General features: G+C 35.2%; 3 protein-coding genes across 6 annotated transcripts in view; 1 reads left to right on the forward strand and 2 right to left on the reverse strand.

Moving 5' to 3' along the window:
• The window catches only part of LOC107743762 (E3 ubiquitin-protein ligase BRE1B-like), a 16,633-nt gene extending 9,816 nt beyond the window's left edge, over window positions 1-6,817 (reverse strand). Inside the window, exons 1-12 of one of the 3 annotated variants that reach the window (XM_016557161.1) lie at window positions 6,716-6,817; window positions 5,462-5,605; window positions 5,068-5,235; window positions 4,664-4,991; window positions 3,364-3,555; window positions 3,109-3,230; window positions 2,441-2,587; window positions 2,003-2,077; window positions 1,483-1,602; window positions 1,113-1,292; window positions 886-1,021; window positions 455-576 (exon numbers count right to left, since the gene is read on the reverse strand). In XM_016557161.1, coding sequence (XP_016412647.1) covers window positions 455-576; window positions 886-1,021; window positions 1,113-1,292; window positions 1,483-1,602; window positions 2,003-2,077; window positions 2,441-2,587; window positions 3,109-3,230; window positions 3,364-3,555; window positions 4,664-4,991; window positions 5,068-5,235; window positions 5,462-5,605; window positions 6,716-6,727 — 1,746 coding nt within the window. In that variant the 5' untranslated portion in view covers window positions 6,728-6,817. Of the gene's footprint in view, window positions 1-454; window positions 577-885; window positions 1,022-1,112; window positions 1,293-1,482; window positions 1,603-2,002; window positions 2,078-2,440; window positions 2,588-3,108; window positions 3,231-3,363; window positions 3,556-4,663; window positions 4,992-5,067; window positions 5,236-5,461; window positions 5,606-6,555; window positions 6,631-6,715 lie in introns of those variants that run through there. The other 2 variants (XM_016557162.1, XM_016557163.1) reach the window with 2 other exon arrangements.
• Window positions 6,743-10,093, forward strand: LOC107743779 (coiled-coil domain-containing protein 189-like). Its single transcript, XM_016557182.1, has 10 exons — window positions 6,743-6,750; window positions 7,116-7,167; window positions 7,247-7,281; window positions 7,363-7,428; window positions 7,942-8,108; window positions 8,206-8,276; window positions 8,860-8,976; window positions 9,099-9,171; window positions 9,256-9,369; window positions 9,893-10,093. Exons 1-10 carry the CDS (start codon window positions 6,743-6,745, stop codon window positions 10,051-10,053), a joined length of 864 nt encoding a protein of 287 aa, XP_016412668.1. The 3' UTR covers window positions 10,054-10,093.
• Window positions 10,094-10,186: 93 nt separating this feature from the next.
• Window positions 10,187-15,550, reverse strand: part of phkg2 (phosphorylase kinase, gamma 2 (testis)) — a 12,031-nt gene continuing 6,667 nt past the window's right edge. Inside the window, exons 1-10 of one of the 2 annotated variants that reach the window (XM_016557166.1) lie at window positions 14,878-15,371; window positions 14,062-14,165; window positions 13,801-13,976; window positions 13,660-13,714; window positions 12,962-13,027; window positions 12,703-12,866; window positions 12,484-12,574; window positions 12,230-12,383; window positions 12,005-12,130; window positions 10,187-11,118 (exon numbers count right to left, since the gene is read on the reverse strand). In XM_016557166.1, the coding sequence (XP_016412652.1) occupies window positions 10,873-11,118; window positions 12,005-12,130; window positions 12,230-12,383; window positions 12,484-12,574; window positions 12,703-12,866; window positions 12,962-13,027; window positions 13,660-13,714; window positions 13,801-13,976; window positions 14,062-14,156 (1,173 nt within the window). In that variant the 5' untranslated portion in view covers window positions 14,157-14,165; window positions 14,878-15,371 and the 3' untranslated portion in view covers window positions 10,187-10,872. Of the gene's footprint in view, window positions 11,119-12,004; window positions 12,131-12,229; window positions 12,384-12,483; window positions 12,575-12,702; window positions 12,867-12,961; window positions 13,028-13,659; window positions 13,715-13,800; window positions 13,977-14,061; window positions 14,166-14,877; window positions 15,372-15,550 lie in introns of those variants that run through there. The other variant, XM_016557165.1, reaches the window with a different exon arrangement.

Raw genomic sequence — 15,550 nt, forward strand, 5'->3', positions numbered from 1 at the left:
GTATGATTCAGTGGGCTATATAACACTTTTAATTGTCAGGAAATTACTTGTCTTTAAAAGTTTTGGTTCAATATACTTACCTGTTGATCAAAAATAGCCTTAAACCTATACACTTTTTAAAATTTTTTATTTAGTAACTTTCAGGAGGGTGTACTCATTTTTGCAACACAACATTTTATCAGTTTGATAAGAAAATCTTATTTTGCTGAATAATTTTGGCATTCTTCTTTGGTAATTGATCAAGCAGGCTTGTTGGAACATTACATCTCCAAAGAACCCTAACATGTCTTCTAAGTAAAGAGTAATTGCTGAATTTGTTAAGTTTTAGAGGGGGTGTACTCATTTATGCTGTGCACTGCATGTATGTAATCATTGTGATCGAATGTTTCCATCTTAAATTTCTGTTATCGTGGGAAATCAAAAAACTGTCAATGGAGACCAGCATTAGCAATACCTTGTTTATTTCCATCTGTGTCTCACGAAGTTTCCTCTTATATCTCTGCACGTCACCTTTCAGCTGATGATTATGGTTTTGAAGACTGCTGATTAAATGTCTCATTTCTCTGTTTATTGGGCCTGAAGTGAATGAGAGGGGAAATATTTAAAGAAAAAGCCAAGAGAGAGATAGTGATGCTTATAGTCATTCAAATAACAGTGGCAAACGTCTTGGTTTATGATGCTTAGTAAAACGTAAACCCCAGCCAAAACAATGAAGAAGAGAAGTGATGACAGGATACACCACCCCCACAGATTTCCTTGCTGCAGCCATGGTTACTGTAAAAGAAATGGGCCTTGGGAAAATTCACCACTAAGGAATCCCACCTAACCCTAAGGGCATGACAACCAAAACGGATAAAATAAAATAACTTGTATGCGTGATGCTACCTGCTTGCTCATTGGCTGCAAGATTCTGTTCAAACTCGATCCGTAGCATTTCATATTCCTTGCGCACCTGGGCCAGCGTGTCCTCTAGCTGGATGACCTCAGTGCGTAACTTTTTCTGAAGAGACAACTCATCACTCTACAAACAGAGAGAATGACATTCAAACACTCAGAAAAACATACTCAGATATAACTATAAGCAATAATTTCTGTCCTGTCATCTATCTTACTTCCATGTGCTCTATCTGCCGCAGGTGAGCGTTTTTGGCTGTAAGCAGCAGAGCTCTGGCTTCATCCAGCTGGGTCTTCACACTTAGAGACTCATTGTACAGCAGAGAGAACTGTGATTGGAGGCACTTGTACTCTGGCGTCTCCTTTAACACATCCTCTGGTATATTCCTCAGATCCATCTACAAAGAGATACAGAGGTCAGGTAATGCGTCATGAAAAATAAAATCCCTTTGATATGCCCTCACCCAGCTTCCTGCTTCAACAGGAAATACGTTGAGACACGAAAGAAAACTATTCTCATCAAATAATGCAATGGGGTCATTACTGGGAAGTTTGAGATGATGTTGTACTCTCAGTAAACTCTAACACCTTTAATTTCTCGCTCTCCCGAACAGCTTCCTGTAGCTCTTGCTGCAGTTTCTCAAGCTCTGCCATGCGGCTGTTGGCAAGTTCCTGGTTCTGCTCCAGTTCGGCATTCAGAGACTCAAACTGAGAGTAGAGTAAGACATATTGGACAAACTGATGTACAATGAAAGATTGGAATCAGGTCTACATCATTCCAATAAACAAATATTTTTGTAAAACTACATATAGAAATTTTTAAAAATTGTTTTAGGTAACTATTTTTGAAGTACTTTAAAATATTAAATGGAAATGAAAAATATTGCCTTGGCAACTAACTGAACTAAGCTTAAGTACTACAATTACTAAACCTAAAACTTAAAATTAAATGAAAGCTAAATACTTAAAACTAAAAGCTAACAAAAATGACAAATAGCACATAAAATTACTTTAAAAGAAGAATGAAAAAAAAAAGCTAATTCAAAATATTAATAAATACTATAGTAGCATACAGATAATACTAAAATACCGCCGTTTCACACTTTACCTTCTGTATACTTAGTGTGATTTGACCACCTGGTAATCCACCTGAACTGCCAGTGGCATGGTAACCGGTATTAAGCTGATTTGGGAAAAAAAAAAAATGAATACACATTCAAGAAATCAACACAAAAAAAAAATACTTAAAGAAAATGTTATTAATACTCCCCATATTCAAACCACAAACAGATTAACATCACTGCATTATAATATTGTATCAAATTACTGTATGTTTTGCTTGTATGTTTCTCTGGTTCACTGTGTCTACAGTAAATGACAATATTTGTAGTATAAAATCCTGCAGTACAATTTCCTTTCTTAAAGGAAGTATTGATAGACATGCAAACAACACATAATTACTATGATGATGATGAATTGCAAAAGAAATACATTGCATGAAAACTGAAAATATATGTTTTATTTCCGAGACGAAGGCAAAGCTGACCTGCTCCAGAGCTTCTGCTAGGTGTTTATTCAGCTTCTGCTCTCTCTTACGAAGTTTTTCAATGTCCCACTGCAGATCCTCCACAGCTGTTTCCATCTCAGACACTTTAGTCTCTGAACTTGTAACTTTGTCAATCAGTTCATTATACTGTGGAAGCAAAGACTGGTCTTAAGTACAGCTCAGGGTACAAGATACACATCTTTCAAACTGTGATAGGCAGTTTTATACTGATGCTTAAAAAAAGGTTTTTATATAAACTCCCATTCAAATGTTTGGGATTGGTAAGGTTTTTTAATGATTTTAAAAGTCTCATATGCTCACCAAGCAATTACTCCAGTCCTTAGAGTCACATGATCGTTCACAAGTCATTCAAATAAACATTTCTTAGTATGATTCAATGCTGAAAATAGTACAGTGCAATATTTTTATGGAAACCATGATACATTTTTTTTTCAGGAGTCTTTGATGAATAGAAAGTTGAAACAAAAACACCACTTATTTGAAACAGAATGTTACTGTAACAAAGCCTTTACTTTTAATCAATTTAATGTGTCCTTGCTGAAACTTTTTAATTTCTTTAAAACACTGATCCCAAACTTTTGAACAGTAGTGTAACATTTAATAAATATAAATAGAATAAGGTCAAACAAAACTAAGTAAACAGATACCTCCAATGACATTTTGTGGTGTTTCCCTTGAAGGGAGTAAGCAAGATCTTGCAGTCGATTATGTTCCTCTAGAAGTGTGCGGTTTGTGGTTTGTGTCTCTCGCTGACTGTCATCCTCACAAACTGATAAGAACAAAGTGCAAAAGTTTAGTGTAGTGTTTGTTCACAGTGATCAAACTAAAACATTTAGAGATGCTTTTTTCTATAATAAACAGTTTGTGCTTTGAGAATCACACAAAATTCATTCTTATTTTACCAGCTGACTGCACTCGGGTACACAGCTCATCAATGGTGGTATGCAGACGGTCAAATATGCAGACCATGCAGGCCACAGCACCCTTGCTGAACTGCATCCTGTCCTGTAGCTGCAGTGTGAGCTCCTCCTCACTGCTGTTATCCAGAGTGGCCAGGAAAGCCTTTGCACTCTCGCTGAGAGGTGGTGGAGGGGCTTAAAAAAAAAGAAGACCAAAAACAGTATGAATGTGAATTGTAAAAGCTGCTATGAACAGGTTCTGTATGGCCTAGCAGCTAACAGACACAAGATGTATTAATGTTTTACATTTTAATTTTGATCCTTTATTAAACCTGCAAAGCAGGAGTCACCAAACACGGTCCTGGAGGGTCGGTGTCCTGCAGAGTTTAGCTCCAACTTGCCTCAACACACCTGCCTGGAAGTTTCAAGTATACCTAGTAAGACCTTGATTAGCTGGTTCAGGTGCGTTTGATTAGGGTTTGAACTAAACTCTCCAGGACACCGGCCCTCTAGGACTAAGTTTGGTGACCCCTGCTGTAAAGACTGAAATGTGAAATACTAATCAGAAAAATCTAATAATTTCTTCAAATCTAAAATAATTTGCACGTGTTGTTTCTTTAGTATCAGATTTGATACGTTAGGATTTTTTATGGCTTATAAAATATGATAATATGAGGATAAAGAATTCATACTCAAGGTCAAGGAGGAAAAAAAGACACCTCAATTTTATTCAGAGACCCTGAGCAAAAACATGCAATTTGTTGCAGACATAAAAAGATAAGATGGAATTCTAATTTCATCCTGAAATATTACTAACAATATAAAAGTTATTCTAATGTTTAGTTCATAAAAAATAGTAATAGTAATAGTACAAATTTCACAGCAAAAAGACGCATCTACCATGACCTGAAAGAGGACATTTTTAGAATTGTAAAAAGGCCTTTTACTTGCTAAAAAAATAATAAATTATCAATCAGACAACAGAAGCATGCAGTAGATTGAGTGCAACTGTTTTTTCAACAAGTTTTGATAATGTTGATAATTTAGAGGTTTTGAAAAAGTGCATATCAATATGAAACAGTAGGCTTTACAGGGTTAATAGGATAACTAAATAAACTATAAATATCAACATGATATAAAAACCCTGTTGTACTCAATCTACAGCATGCTTTTGTTGTTTGACTGACAGTTTAATTTTTAGCATGTAAACAACCTTTTGTACAATTCTAAAAATGCTTTATTTTACATATTTGTAGATATATATGTACATAGTGTATTGGAGTCTAACTCCTTGCATGTTTACCGGGAATTCCATCCTCCATTGCTTCATCAGCCGGCTTCTCCTCAGAGTCAGGAAGCTGCTGTTGCTGCTCTTGCTCCTGCGTCTGTTCCTTTTCTTGCACTGGTTGTTGCTTTTTTTCTTCCACCGCCTCAGCTGAAAGTGGAGGCTGGGGGAGGCCATCCTCACCTTCTATTGGAGCTGGCAAAGGAGCAGAAGGTTCAGGAGCAGATGATGGGGCTGCAGCAAGAACAGGGAAGTCTAGAACAGGAGGGGTGGCAGGGGTCTGGACTGGTGCCGGGGCATCCTTAGGCTCCACGCGTTGGAGCAGTTCATGGATATTTTCCTCAAGCTGTGAGAACAGAGAGTTCAAATATGCTTGTTTTGCTACTCATTTTATGTGCTAAAGCAATAGAATAGTGGCGAACCTGAGTCCAGCAGCGGTTGACGATAAGCAGGGTGGTGTCATCAGTTGCCTGCCTCTTCTCCAGCTTCTCAATCTTCTCCCTTAACTCATCCTCCAAAGCCTGCCTCTGTTCAAGCCGTTCGCAGAGCTTCTTGTTCTTGAACTGAATAACCTTCATGTCCATCTCCTCCTGCAAAAGACAATATGGGGCAAAATTATAGAAGCTTCAACAGAAAATGTGGAGAAGTCAATCTAGTCTACAAAGGTTTTCAAGATTGTGACAGAAATACTAACGTTGACAAGTTTGGGGACTCTAAAATTTGTTTTTAAAAGAAATTAATACTTTTATTCAGCAAGGATGCAATTAATTGATCAAAAGTGATAGAAAAAAGTCATGATAGCAACATTAAACGAACCGTAGAAGAAACTCCTCCAATGCGGATGGGCTCGATGAGCGTAGTGGTAGTCTTCTCCTCTTTCTTCAGCTTTTTTTCAGGAGGGTCAGGTGGACTATCCCCTCCTGAGGGGCGCTTCCCACCCCCTGTGGCAGACATGCTTCCCTACAAAATTCACGTAGTGTTAAACTCAACTTTAAACATATTACTTTTATATCATTAAGACCTTAATCACAGACAAATTATAGGCAGATAGATAGCATTATTAAACCTTTTAAATCTGTCATCATTTACTCACGCTCATGTTGTTCCAAACCTGTGTGACTTACTCTTTTGTGGAACACAAACAGAGGTGTTAGGCACAATGACAGCCTCAGTAATAATTTCATTGTGTGGAAAAAACGATGCAGTTTAAAGTAAATGATGGCTGACATTGCCACTTCTAAACACAACATTTCCTTTTGTGTTCTACAGAAAAGCATGTTATTAGGAATAACATGAGGGTGAGTACATGATTGAACATTTCATTTTGGGATTCACTATCACTTTAAGTAAGACGATCAGTACTAATATTATCAAACAAGACACTGTAAAGAGATTTTGCATATATAATATTCACCGAAGTGGCCTAAAATTGCCTTTACATAGTCAAGATATTAATCTGTTCTCCCTTAACATAACTAAATGGTGAACGATAATGATATGATTTAAACAGAAACAACTGTCACTTAACTCACGAATTTGAGACTTTCTGATATATCAATGCTGGCTAACGACGACGATCTCATTTTTATTTATTTGAGTTTTTTTTTATAATGAAACAAACAATAAAAGACGCTTTAACAGTCATTTGAATCCTATCACATATTTTTTAGAATAAAATATTATTTTCTTCATTAATTTCAAGCAACCACGGCGCTTTAAGTGAGGTTAGCTTCAATGCTAGGTAAAGCATAGCAAGCGAGCTACAACCGTCAAAACATAGGCCTTTTTATAGTACAAATTACAGTGTGTTATAACTATATGTCATAAGCAATACGACAACGTTTTAGCAACCTCACTGTTACAAATGTGTATTAAAATATGTTTGTTTTAGTGATTTTCTTTGCACCCACAAACAAACCTCCACTTCGGCCGGAAACCAGGAAGAACAGTAGAATGTGTGAACACTGACACTACAGGAAAAAGTATTGTCTATCAAAATAAAAGTGAGCGTGTATAGACCTGTTTTTATACAGTCTATGGTTGAAACGTTTTTGTTTGTAGCACTCATACCTTTTTGGACATTTGTTGTAATCACAGATGTATTTGCTCGATTGAGCGATTTGAATAACTTGATTGTTGTGCACTCTTTCGTGCTGGTCTGATACATTACGTCACTTCCCCTAAATCGCAGGGTGAAAATAAAAGTTTTCAAACGTTTTCCTTAAAATGAATTTTTTCCTTGATTCGTAGAAAACACATGTAATAAAGACAATAATTACATTTTATTCCTATTTTTTTATTGTTTAATTTAATCTAAAAAAAAAACAAAAAACCATAGCGTGCACCCTCGTGTGAAGTTTTCTGGGCGCTTATCAGTGGTTGGTGGATGTTTTTCAGAAAAGAAAAAAAAAATCAGTTGCTAGGATACGATGCAACACATACAGGTGGTTTAGATCAATATTTTATAGAGCCGTTTTCAGAGACTGCCAGGGAGAGAAATGAAGCCATTCGAGAACATTAGCGTAAACGCTATACATCTAGAGATCAGTGATAAATAGTAATTTCAAGAATATTTTATCATTTTTTGTTAATTCTTTTTAGGTTCCCCAGCCTCCAAGGGCACGAGTGCTGTTATGGTAGGTCCCAAACAAAATCCAGTTCAGTTTGAACATATTCAGACACAAATACCCTTAAACTCTTGTTGATTGCCTTTCTAGGACAGATCTGAAAAACAGTGATATGGAAGAGATTGAGAAGATCAATTCCATACCAGAGATCGAAAGGTTTACCTTTATATTGTAAACTTTATGTTGCCTAACAAAGGTATATTAAATGAGTATTTGTGTTATTATTATTTTAAACATTCCATCCTAATCTGTTAGTTTTAAATAGTCTATCATGTTATATAATACATCAATTAGTGACATTATAAAATTCAACAGTTAAACACAGACACCCTCTTTAAATCTTTTAAACGTTCAATCCCTTACTAAGCAGTGGGTTAATAAAACTTTAACTCTTTATTTGTATATTATTAAGCAACCTGCTAATTTCCCTGCAACTGAATAACCAAATTATAATGAATTAGTATAAATGTCTAAGCTAGACCAAAACACATTTCTAAAAATCTGTTAGACCCTTTTATAGCAATGCGACCCTGAAATACATAACAAGCACATTCATTTTGTCATATTTACAAAGATGAAAAGGTGCTGTGGAATGGCTCTAATAATAATTGATGCATGAGGTTCAGAACATTGCAGGTATTACATGAATGCAGTCTGCTTCTCCTCTAGGATTTTGTGCCGTGCATTATTGGCTTCTGATGCAGCTCAGCCAAAGCGGAGAGTACTACTTGAGTTGTACACCAATCTAGTGCTGTTCTGCAAAGAGCAACATTTTAACAGGGAACAGACGTCTGTACTCATCTCCATTATCAAAACTGTACATCAGTTTAACACAGGTGATGCACCCATAGTACTCGTGTTAATAAAGAGTTAACTGTATCGATATAATTTTATACAAGAAAATATAAACATTCTTTCTTGTCAACTTTTCAGAAACACCCCTCAATAACACAGATCACTGTATGACCTATTGCAGTGAACTTCTGCTTTGCCATTCAGTCAGGGTATGTACATACACTACTGTTCAAAAATCTGGGGTCAGTAAGATTTTGTTTGCAAGACACTAATACATCTATTCAGCAAGGACACATTTTGATCAAATTGATCAAATGTTTATAATGTTACACAAAATTTTGTTTCAAATAAACACTGTTCTTTCTATTCATCAATAAATATGTTAAATATAAACATATTATTAGATAAAATATGTTAAATACATTAAGCCAAACAACCATTTTTATCATCAATAATAATAATAAGAAATGTTTTTTGGGCACCAAATCAGAACACTGAAGACTGAAGTAAAATTCAGTTTTGCCATCATATGGCATACATTTTAAAATCTATTAAAATAGAAAACATTTTTTATTGTAATAGTATTTCACAATATTGCTGTTTTTACTGTATTTTAAAACAAACAAAAGCATGAAAGACGTCTTTCAGGAACATAAAAAAAATTGTACAAACCCCAAACTTTTGAACAGTAGTGTAGATCTAATGTCTGCTTAGACATACGTTTTAGAAACCACACATAGCTAAAGGTTTTGTACTCAATCCTCTTTTTGTTCTTTCCCCCATTAAACACAGAGGCCTCCTTTCAGTACTGACCTTTTCAGCTCGGAGCAAGTGACACAAATTTTGTTCTATTTCATCAACACATATATGAGACATTATTTTTTATACAAATGCATTTTTACCCCAGAGGTATGTATGAGGCTTTGAATTGGTCAGGCCAAATACTGTATGCAATTTAAGTATTAATTTCTAATTTATGTTAACAGGAATGTTGTGTTAACTTTATGACCTCTTTCTCATGCATGGTAAAGGTACAGTTGGATATATCCTTGTCATATATTGGAATACTTGAGAACACAAATGTAGAGGAAACTTCCCAATCTGGTACAGTAATGCACACCTGATAAAATAAAATATATCTTTAGCATACAACTGAGAACTGAAACCATATACAATTGTTGTTCAAAGAAAGTGTTGCAGATGGTGAAAGACAAACTGAGAGGGAGACAGAAAAGGATGGAGAAGTTCAACAAAGTGCTGCACTAGAAATGAAGACCACAGAGACAGAGAGTCTCAAACAAGGTACTTAATATATTACAGCTTGTCAAAAGGTTTAATTGAATTCTTTACGTAAATATGACAGCTCCAAAAACAAACTAGCAAGCATGCACAAGCCATCAGCTCTAAAGATCTATATTTGTTAGTACAAATCAATGTATAAGATCATCCATTTCAACTCCTGTTTGACAAATTATTATAAAAGAAAATATATTTTTATATATTTTTTTTGTTTTTAAAACATCTAACAGGGAGAGAATTTAATATATAAAATAATTACAAATAGAAAATTTCAATAAAATTAGTGGAGTCAAATTATACATGAATGCTATTGTCCACAAGACACAAAGACATTCAGGCAAAAAAAAAAATGTTTTGCTGTTTTTTTTTTTTTAGAATTTATTTGAGTAATTTAGAAAACTGTAAAGACAAGTGGACCAGATTTTTAAAACAGCGATTACATATTATTTATGCCAGACTGCATGCTCTAATATGTAATACTCACTACATACAACAAATAAAATAACTATGTTTTTTTTCCCACAAGGGTCTTCTCTAAATTCTGAGCTTAGGACCATAGTTCAAAAGGAAGTAAGGGATGAAGTGATGTGTTTGACCTCTCAGCTACAGCAACGGCTCCAGGACAGTGCTGATCAGCTTAATGATGCCATTAGTAAACTGGAGACCAACATAAAAGTTAAGAAGTAAGAAAATATGCCCCACGTCTTTACTTTTGGAAACCACTAATTTCAAAAGCAAAAACACACAAAATACAGTAATTGCATATATTATTCATATATGTGTACCTGTTTAGAATTAGTACAGTACCTTCATGATGAATGGATAATGTCTAGTCAACTGTGATAAAAATCAACAAGTGGTAAAACATATTTCAAAAATAAAAATGAATAAAACCTGTACACACAATTTTGTATGGATTTCAAAACAACTCTCAGTAGGGTTACACAACTGTAATGCTATGTTTCAAGTATGTTATCCTTTGTATTGAAAGTCTTAAAGTCCACTCCACATTGTTAAATGTTCCTTGTCCATTTATGGTTTAGTCTTCAACATCCTGGAATTGTTTTCGAAGCATAAGAATGATAATAAATTCAAATACAATCTGCTTTGTGTCAAAAACAATCAAAGGCTTGAGAGCCTGAACAGGAGACAAGCTCCGTTAGGTAATTGTAAATCCGAGTCATTTTTTTTTTTTTACTTATCTCTTCATATCAAGCTGGTCCATATAATAAGCAATATCAGATGATACCACCAATATATTTGTGATAAAACTTACATTTTAAAAACATAAAATCCACAGTGAGTGGTTAAAATGAGGTCACATGGCATGTTGTTAAAATCAAAAAGCGCCATCCCTCTTTTAAAGATAATCTATAACTATTTGTGTTTTGTGCACCTTTTGGACAGGCAGGCTATCAGTCCCTAACTTAAAAAAAAAGAAAGACAAAAACAATACAACTGTAAATAGACAGACGAGGAATATCTTCAGAAACAAAAATATGACCTTTAGTTTTCAAGGTCTTCAAGGCCCAGTAGAATGATTTTAGCTGTGTTCTGGAATAGAGCAGCTCGGTTCTGTTGCTCCCCTTTCTTGACCCAGTGTCCATATATGCGGAAAGCACAGCCATCGATCAGCTTGCGCACACCGCGGATGGAATAAGGGTCTCTTGCTAGGAGCTCCTTTGTTAATGGTCTGGCTCGGTAGTAGCGGCACTGCATTCGTATACAAGCTAGCACGGTCAAGATCAGGGCCTGAAAATGCAAAGAACAGTTTTTAATTACAGCTGGAATTATAATTTTATGACTGTTGTCTACAAAAAACACAAAAACCAAGTCAAGTTAAGAAAATGTTTTTTAAAATAATTTTTTTCAGTAATTTAGAAAAACCTGTAAAGACAAGTGGAAATGATTTGGTAACACTTTAGAATAATGGCCTGTCATTAAACATACACTTATCATCAAAAAGTTTGGGGTCAGTATAAATTATTTTTTAAAGAAATTAATACTTTTATTCAGCAAAAGTGCATTAAATTGTTCAAAAGTGACAGTAAAGACATTTAGAATGTTACAAAAGATTTCTATTTCAAACAAATGTTTGTTCTTTTAAACTTTGTATTCATTTTTTAATTCACAAAAATATATTTTTTAACATTGGTAATAATAAAAAATGATTCTTGAGCACAGAATCCACAAACCCAAACTTTTGAATGGTAGTGTATATAAATAAAACACACAAACACACACACACACACACACAGGTTTGTTTTTGTGAACTGTGGGGATATTTTATAAGCGTAATGGTTTTTATACTGTACAAACTGTATGTGCTATTGCCCTACACCAACCCTACACCTAACCCTACCCCTTACAGGAAACTTTGTGCATTTTTTTTTTCTCAAAAAAACTCACTCTGTACACCTAACCCTACCCCTTACAGGAAACTTTGTGCATTTTTACTTTCTCAAAAAAACTCACTCTGTATGATTTATAAGCGTTTTGAAAAATGGGGACATGGGGTAATGTCCTCACAAGTCACCTTCTCCTTGTATTCCCTATGTCATACCCATGTCATTATACAAATTTCTTTGTGTCCTCATATGTCAAAAAAACGCGCGCACAGACACACACACACACACACCTTAAATGTCTTCCTGGGGCTAAAGAGCCGCACTTCCTCCTTTTGGTACTGACGGAAGAAAGGATGAGCTAAAGCTTGCTCGGCTGTGAGGCGAAGAGTGGGTTCCACCACTAAAAGCCTTGAGATCTAAGGGAGTTTAAGGGAATACACATATGGATACATTTCTTAATATTAGCAGGTAGCCTGTATATGCTATAGGCTGAGAGAATGCTAAGAGAATCTCACCAAGTCTTTGACGGTGTCAGACCGGTCATCCCACTCTGGAGAGCTAAACTGGTACCGGCCTTCCATGATCACTCTCAGCATCAGCAGCTGTTTACGATGCCAGAATGGTGGAGACCCAGCAAGAAGCGTGAACATGATCACACCACAAGCCCACCTGTGGGAAAACATGGAGCAAAACGATGAACCAACTTTCTTTTGTGACACAAAGAAAGGTTTAATAAGGTTTAATAGCAAAACTCAGCTTATTTACTCACAGGTCAACCTCTTTCCCATATCCCTCGTGTGTCTCATCCATGGAGCACTTCAGAATCTCTGGTGCCAGATATCCTGGTGTTCCACACAACTCTAACAAGGGAAATGGAAAAAGACCAGTGTTACAAACAATGTATGTTTTTAATAAAAAAAATAAAAAACAAATCTGAAAATCTGCTTTGATTTGCCACTGTGGAAGGACAGGGTTGATTTTTTTTCACCTCTTAGTTTTTCATCAGGCCCCAGCTGGACTGAAAAGCCAAAGTCAGAAAGTTTAATGTGTCCCTGGTCGTCTAGCAGAATATTTTCAGGTTTGAGATCACGATGTACAATATTTAGTGAGTGTAGATATTGGACAGCCTCCAGAAGAGCACGCATCATACTCCTAAAAGCGAGAAGAGATTTGCAGGAAATATTTGCGGCCAATAATGGTATGGGGAGAACAATTTGCTACAATAGAAACTTAAAGCAAGATCTCACCTGGTTTCCTTTTCACTGAGAGTCACTTTTTCAGTCAAGTAATCAAATAGCTCCCCTCTCCTCATGCTGTACAAAAAGTTGTGTGTGAAATTACAACATATACAGTACGGTTTAAAAGTTGGGGGTCGCTAAGATACGTTAAAGTAAAAGAAGTCTCTTATGCTCACCAAAGCTGCAGTTATTTGGTCAAAAATACAATAAAACATTAAGTTAAATATTATTACAATTTAAAAGAACTGTTTTCTAGTTTAATATATTTTAAAATGTAATTTATTCCTATGATGGCAAAGCTGAATTTTCAGCAGCCATTACTTCAGTGTCACATGCTCCTTCAGAAATCATTCTAATATGCTGATTTGCTGCTCAAGTAAGATTTTTTATTATTATCAATGTTGAAATGTTTGAAGAAAACATGATAAAAAAAATTTCAGGATTCTTTGATTAATAAACAATAAAGATCGACATTTATTTTAAATACAAACAAATATATAATATAATTATAATTATTATTATTATTATAATTATAATATTATATTATTAATTATAATTGTCATTTTTGAACAATTTAATGCATCCTTTCTGAATAAAATTATCAATTTCCTTCAAAAAAATAAAAAATAAAAAATTCGTACTGACCCCAAACCTTTCAAAGGTAGCGTATAACAATATAACATAATATAATATATATATATACTTACAGGTCAAATACCAAAAATATGAAGGTTGTTGATTCATAAGAATCAATAAGTGTAACTGAAAAATGAGCACAAATAAGGTCAGTTACTACTCAGAAAGGTTTCAACTGATGTTCAAACATTAGCAGTAAAATTCAGACTCACTGATGGACGGGTGGCCCTTCACCACATTGAGCACATGGATCTCCTTCAGTGTGGAACTTTTCACCTCCTCTAACTGCTGTTCTGTCATTTTCTCTGCAGTGATCTCAATGATCTTCACCGCAAACTCCTGCCCCGTGTGTTTGTGTACACATCTGCGCACCACACTGCTCACACCTCTGCACAGGGGACAGTTCAGTTACAAGACATCTCAATAAATCACATCAAAACACTTGCTGAATCAAAAAAAAAAAAAACACACACCTTCCAATCACCTCTTTGGGATCATACTTCTGATAAAACTCTTTTGCCCCGACCCAGTCGGGCAGCTCATCTCCAACAATGATATCGCGAGTCATACTGATAACCTAAACCAGACACATTTATTTACTTTGAATGAGTGAAGAGAATGTATTCATGTTTGCTTCTTCTGTATTAGAAATCTTGATTGCACAAACAAACAAAAAAATAAATAAATAAAATGTATATAAAAAATAAGATTGTTTTAACAAGAATATCTTCCTATGTATATAAATATTACAAAAATAAAACTGATAAAAATAATAATAATATTGTGCATACTTCTAAGACTTATTTTTATCTCCACTGTCTATATTTTGTGGAATTAGAGCAAAATGGACATGCAGTAAACTGCACGTACACTAAAAGGACGTGTGTACGTGCATGTGTGGTTGGGGGTTGTGTATGGTTCAGATACGGATACAATCAGCAATATTTTCAGGGAGAGACAGTAAATTATTATAGCATGTTATTTTACAAGTTCGTAATACATGTCGTAAATTAATTGTTATAAAGGACATATGCTTTCCTAGTTGCCATTTGTTTTCTTTACAACCCTAAAAACATGCTGGTCTACAGTGGACAAATGTGTACCACTCTCAAAGTACATTATTTAAAAAAAATTATAATAATAATCAGCGTAATACCCACATACATGAAATAACAGCAAATGGTAGCAATAACTGAAAACAGTCTAACTGTTCTGAAAAACGAGTTGTTGCGATCAATGACCTCGTATGCTGTCTTGTCCCAACCCAGAAAAGCCGAAAGTGTACTCACAGCCACTTCCACAAAATCAACCGAAGTGCACAGTAATCTGGCGGTTCAGTGTTTTCAACTGTCCGGCTGAAAACTTGCATTTGAAGCTACCGACAATACTGCCATAGCACTGTTGAAAACTTTTATAGGGCTCCCGGGATATGTCAACAATACCCTCGTCGATTCGCACTTCTAGTTCTCTCTGCCTTGTAAATGACAGCTGCTATACTGTCGTCATTCATCACTGCCACCTATAGGATGGAGCGGGTACTGGCACAACCTATTGTTCATGTTGTTCTGGCTTTACCAAAAGAAATTTAACAAGATGTGGCAACAGATATAAAACAAAATGGTTTTACATAAAACAAAAATGAATAGTAATTTTTAAAAATGTAATCAGACTCCAATCATAAAAGTAGACTAATAAAAGCTGTTTTATTTTACATAAAGTGGGTTGCCTCATGGGGTCCAACATGCTGAGATCCCATGACCAGCTGAATACTACATATGGTGCATTAAAGGGGTCATATGATGCTTTTTTAAAGATCATTATTTTGTGTATTTGGTGTAACAGAATATGTTGACATGCTTTAATGTTCAAAAAACACATTATTTTTCAAATACTGTACATTATTGTAGGTCCTCTATGCCCCGCCTCTCTCAAACGCTTCGTTTTCTACAAAGCCCCCTCCTT

Source organism: Sinocyclocheilus rhinocerous, unplaced genomic scaffold, assembly GCF_001515625.1.
Source record: "Sinocyclocheilus rhinocerous isolate Xijiao unplaced genomic scaffold, SAMN03320098_v1.1 scaffold497, whole genome shotgun sequence".
NCBI classification, from domain to species: domain Eukaryota; kingdom Metazoa; phylum Chordata; class Actinopteri; order Cypriniformes; family Cyprinidae; genus Sinocyclocheilus; species Sinocyclocheilus rhinocerous.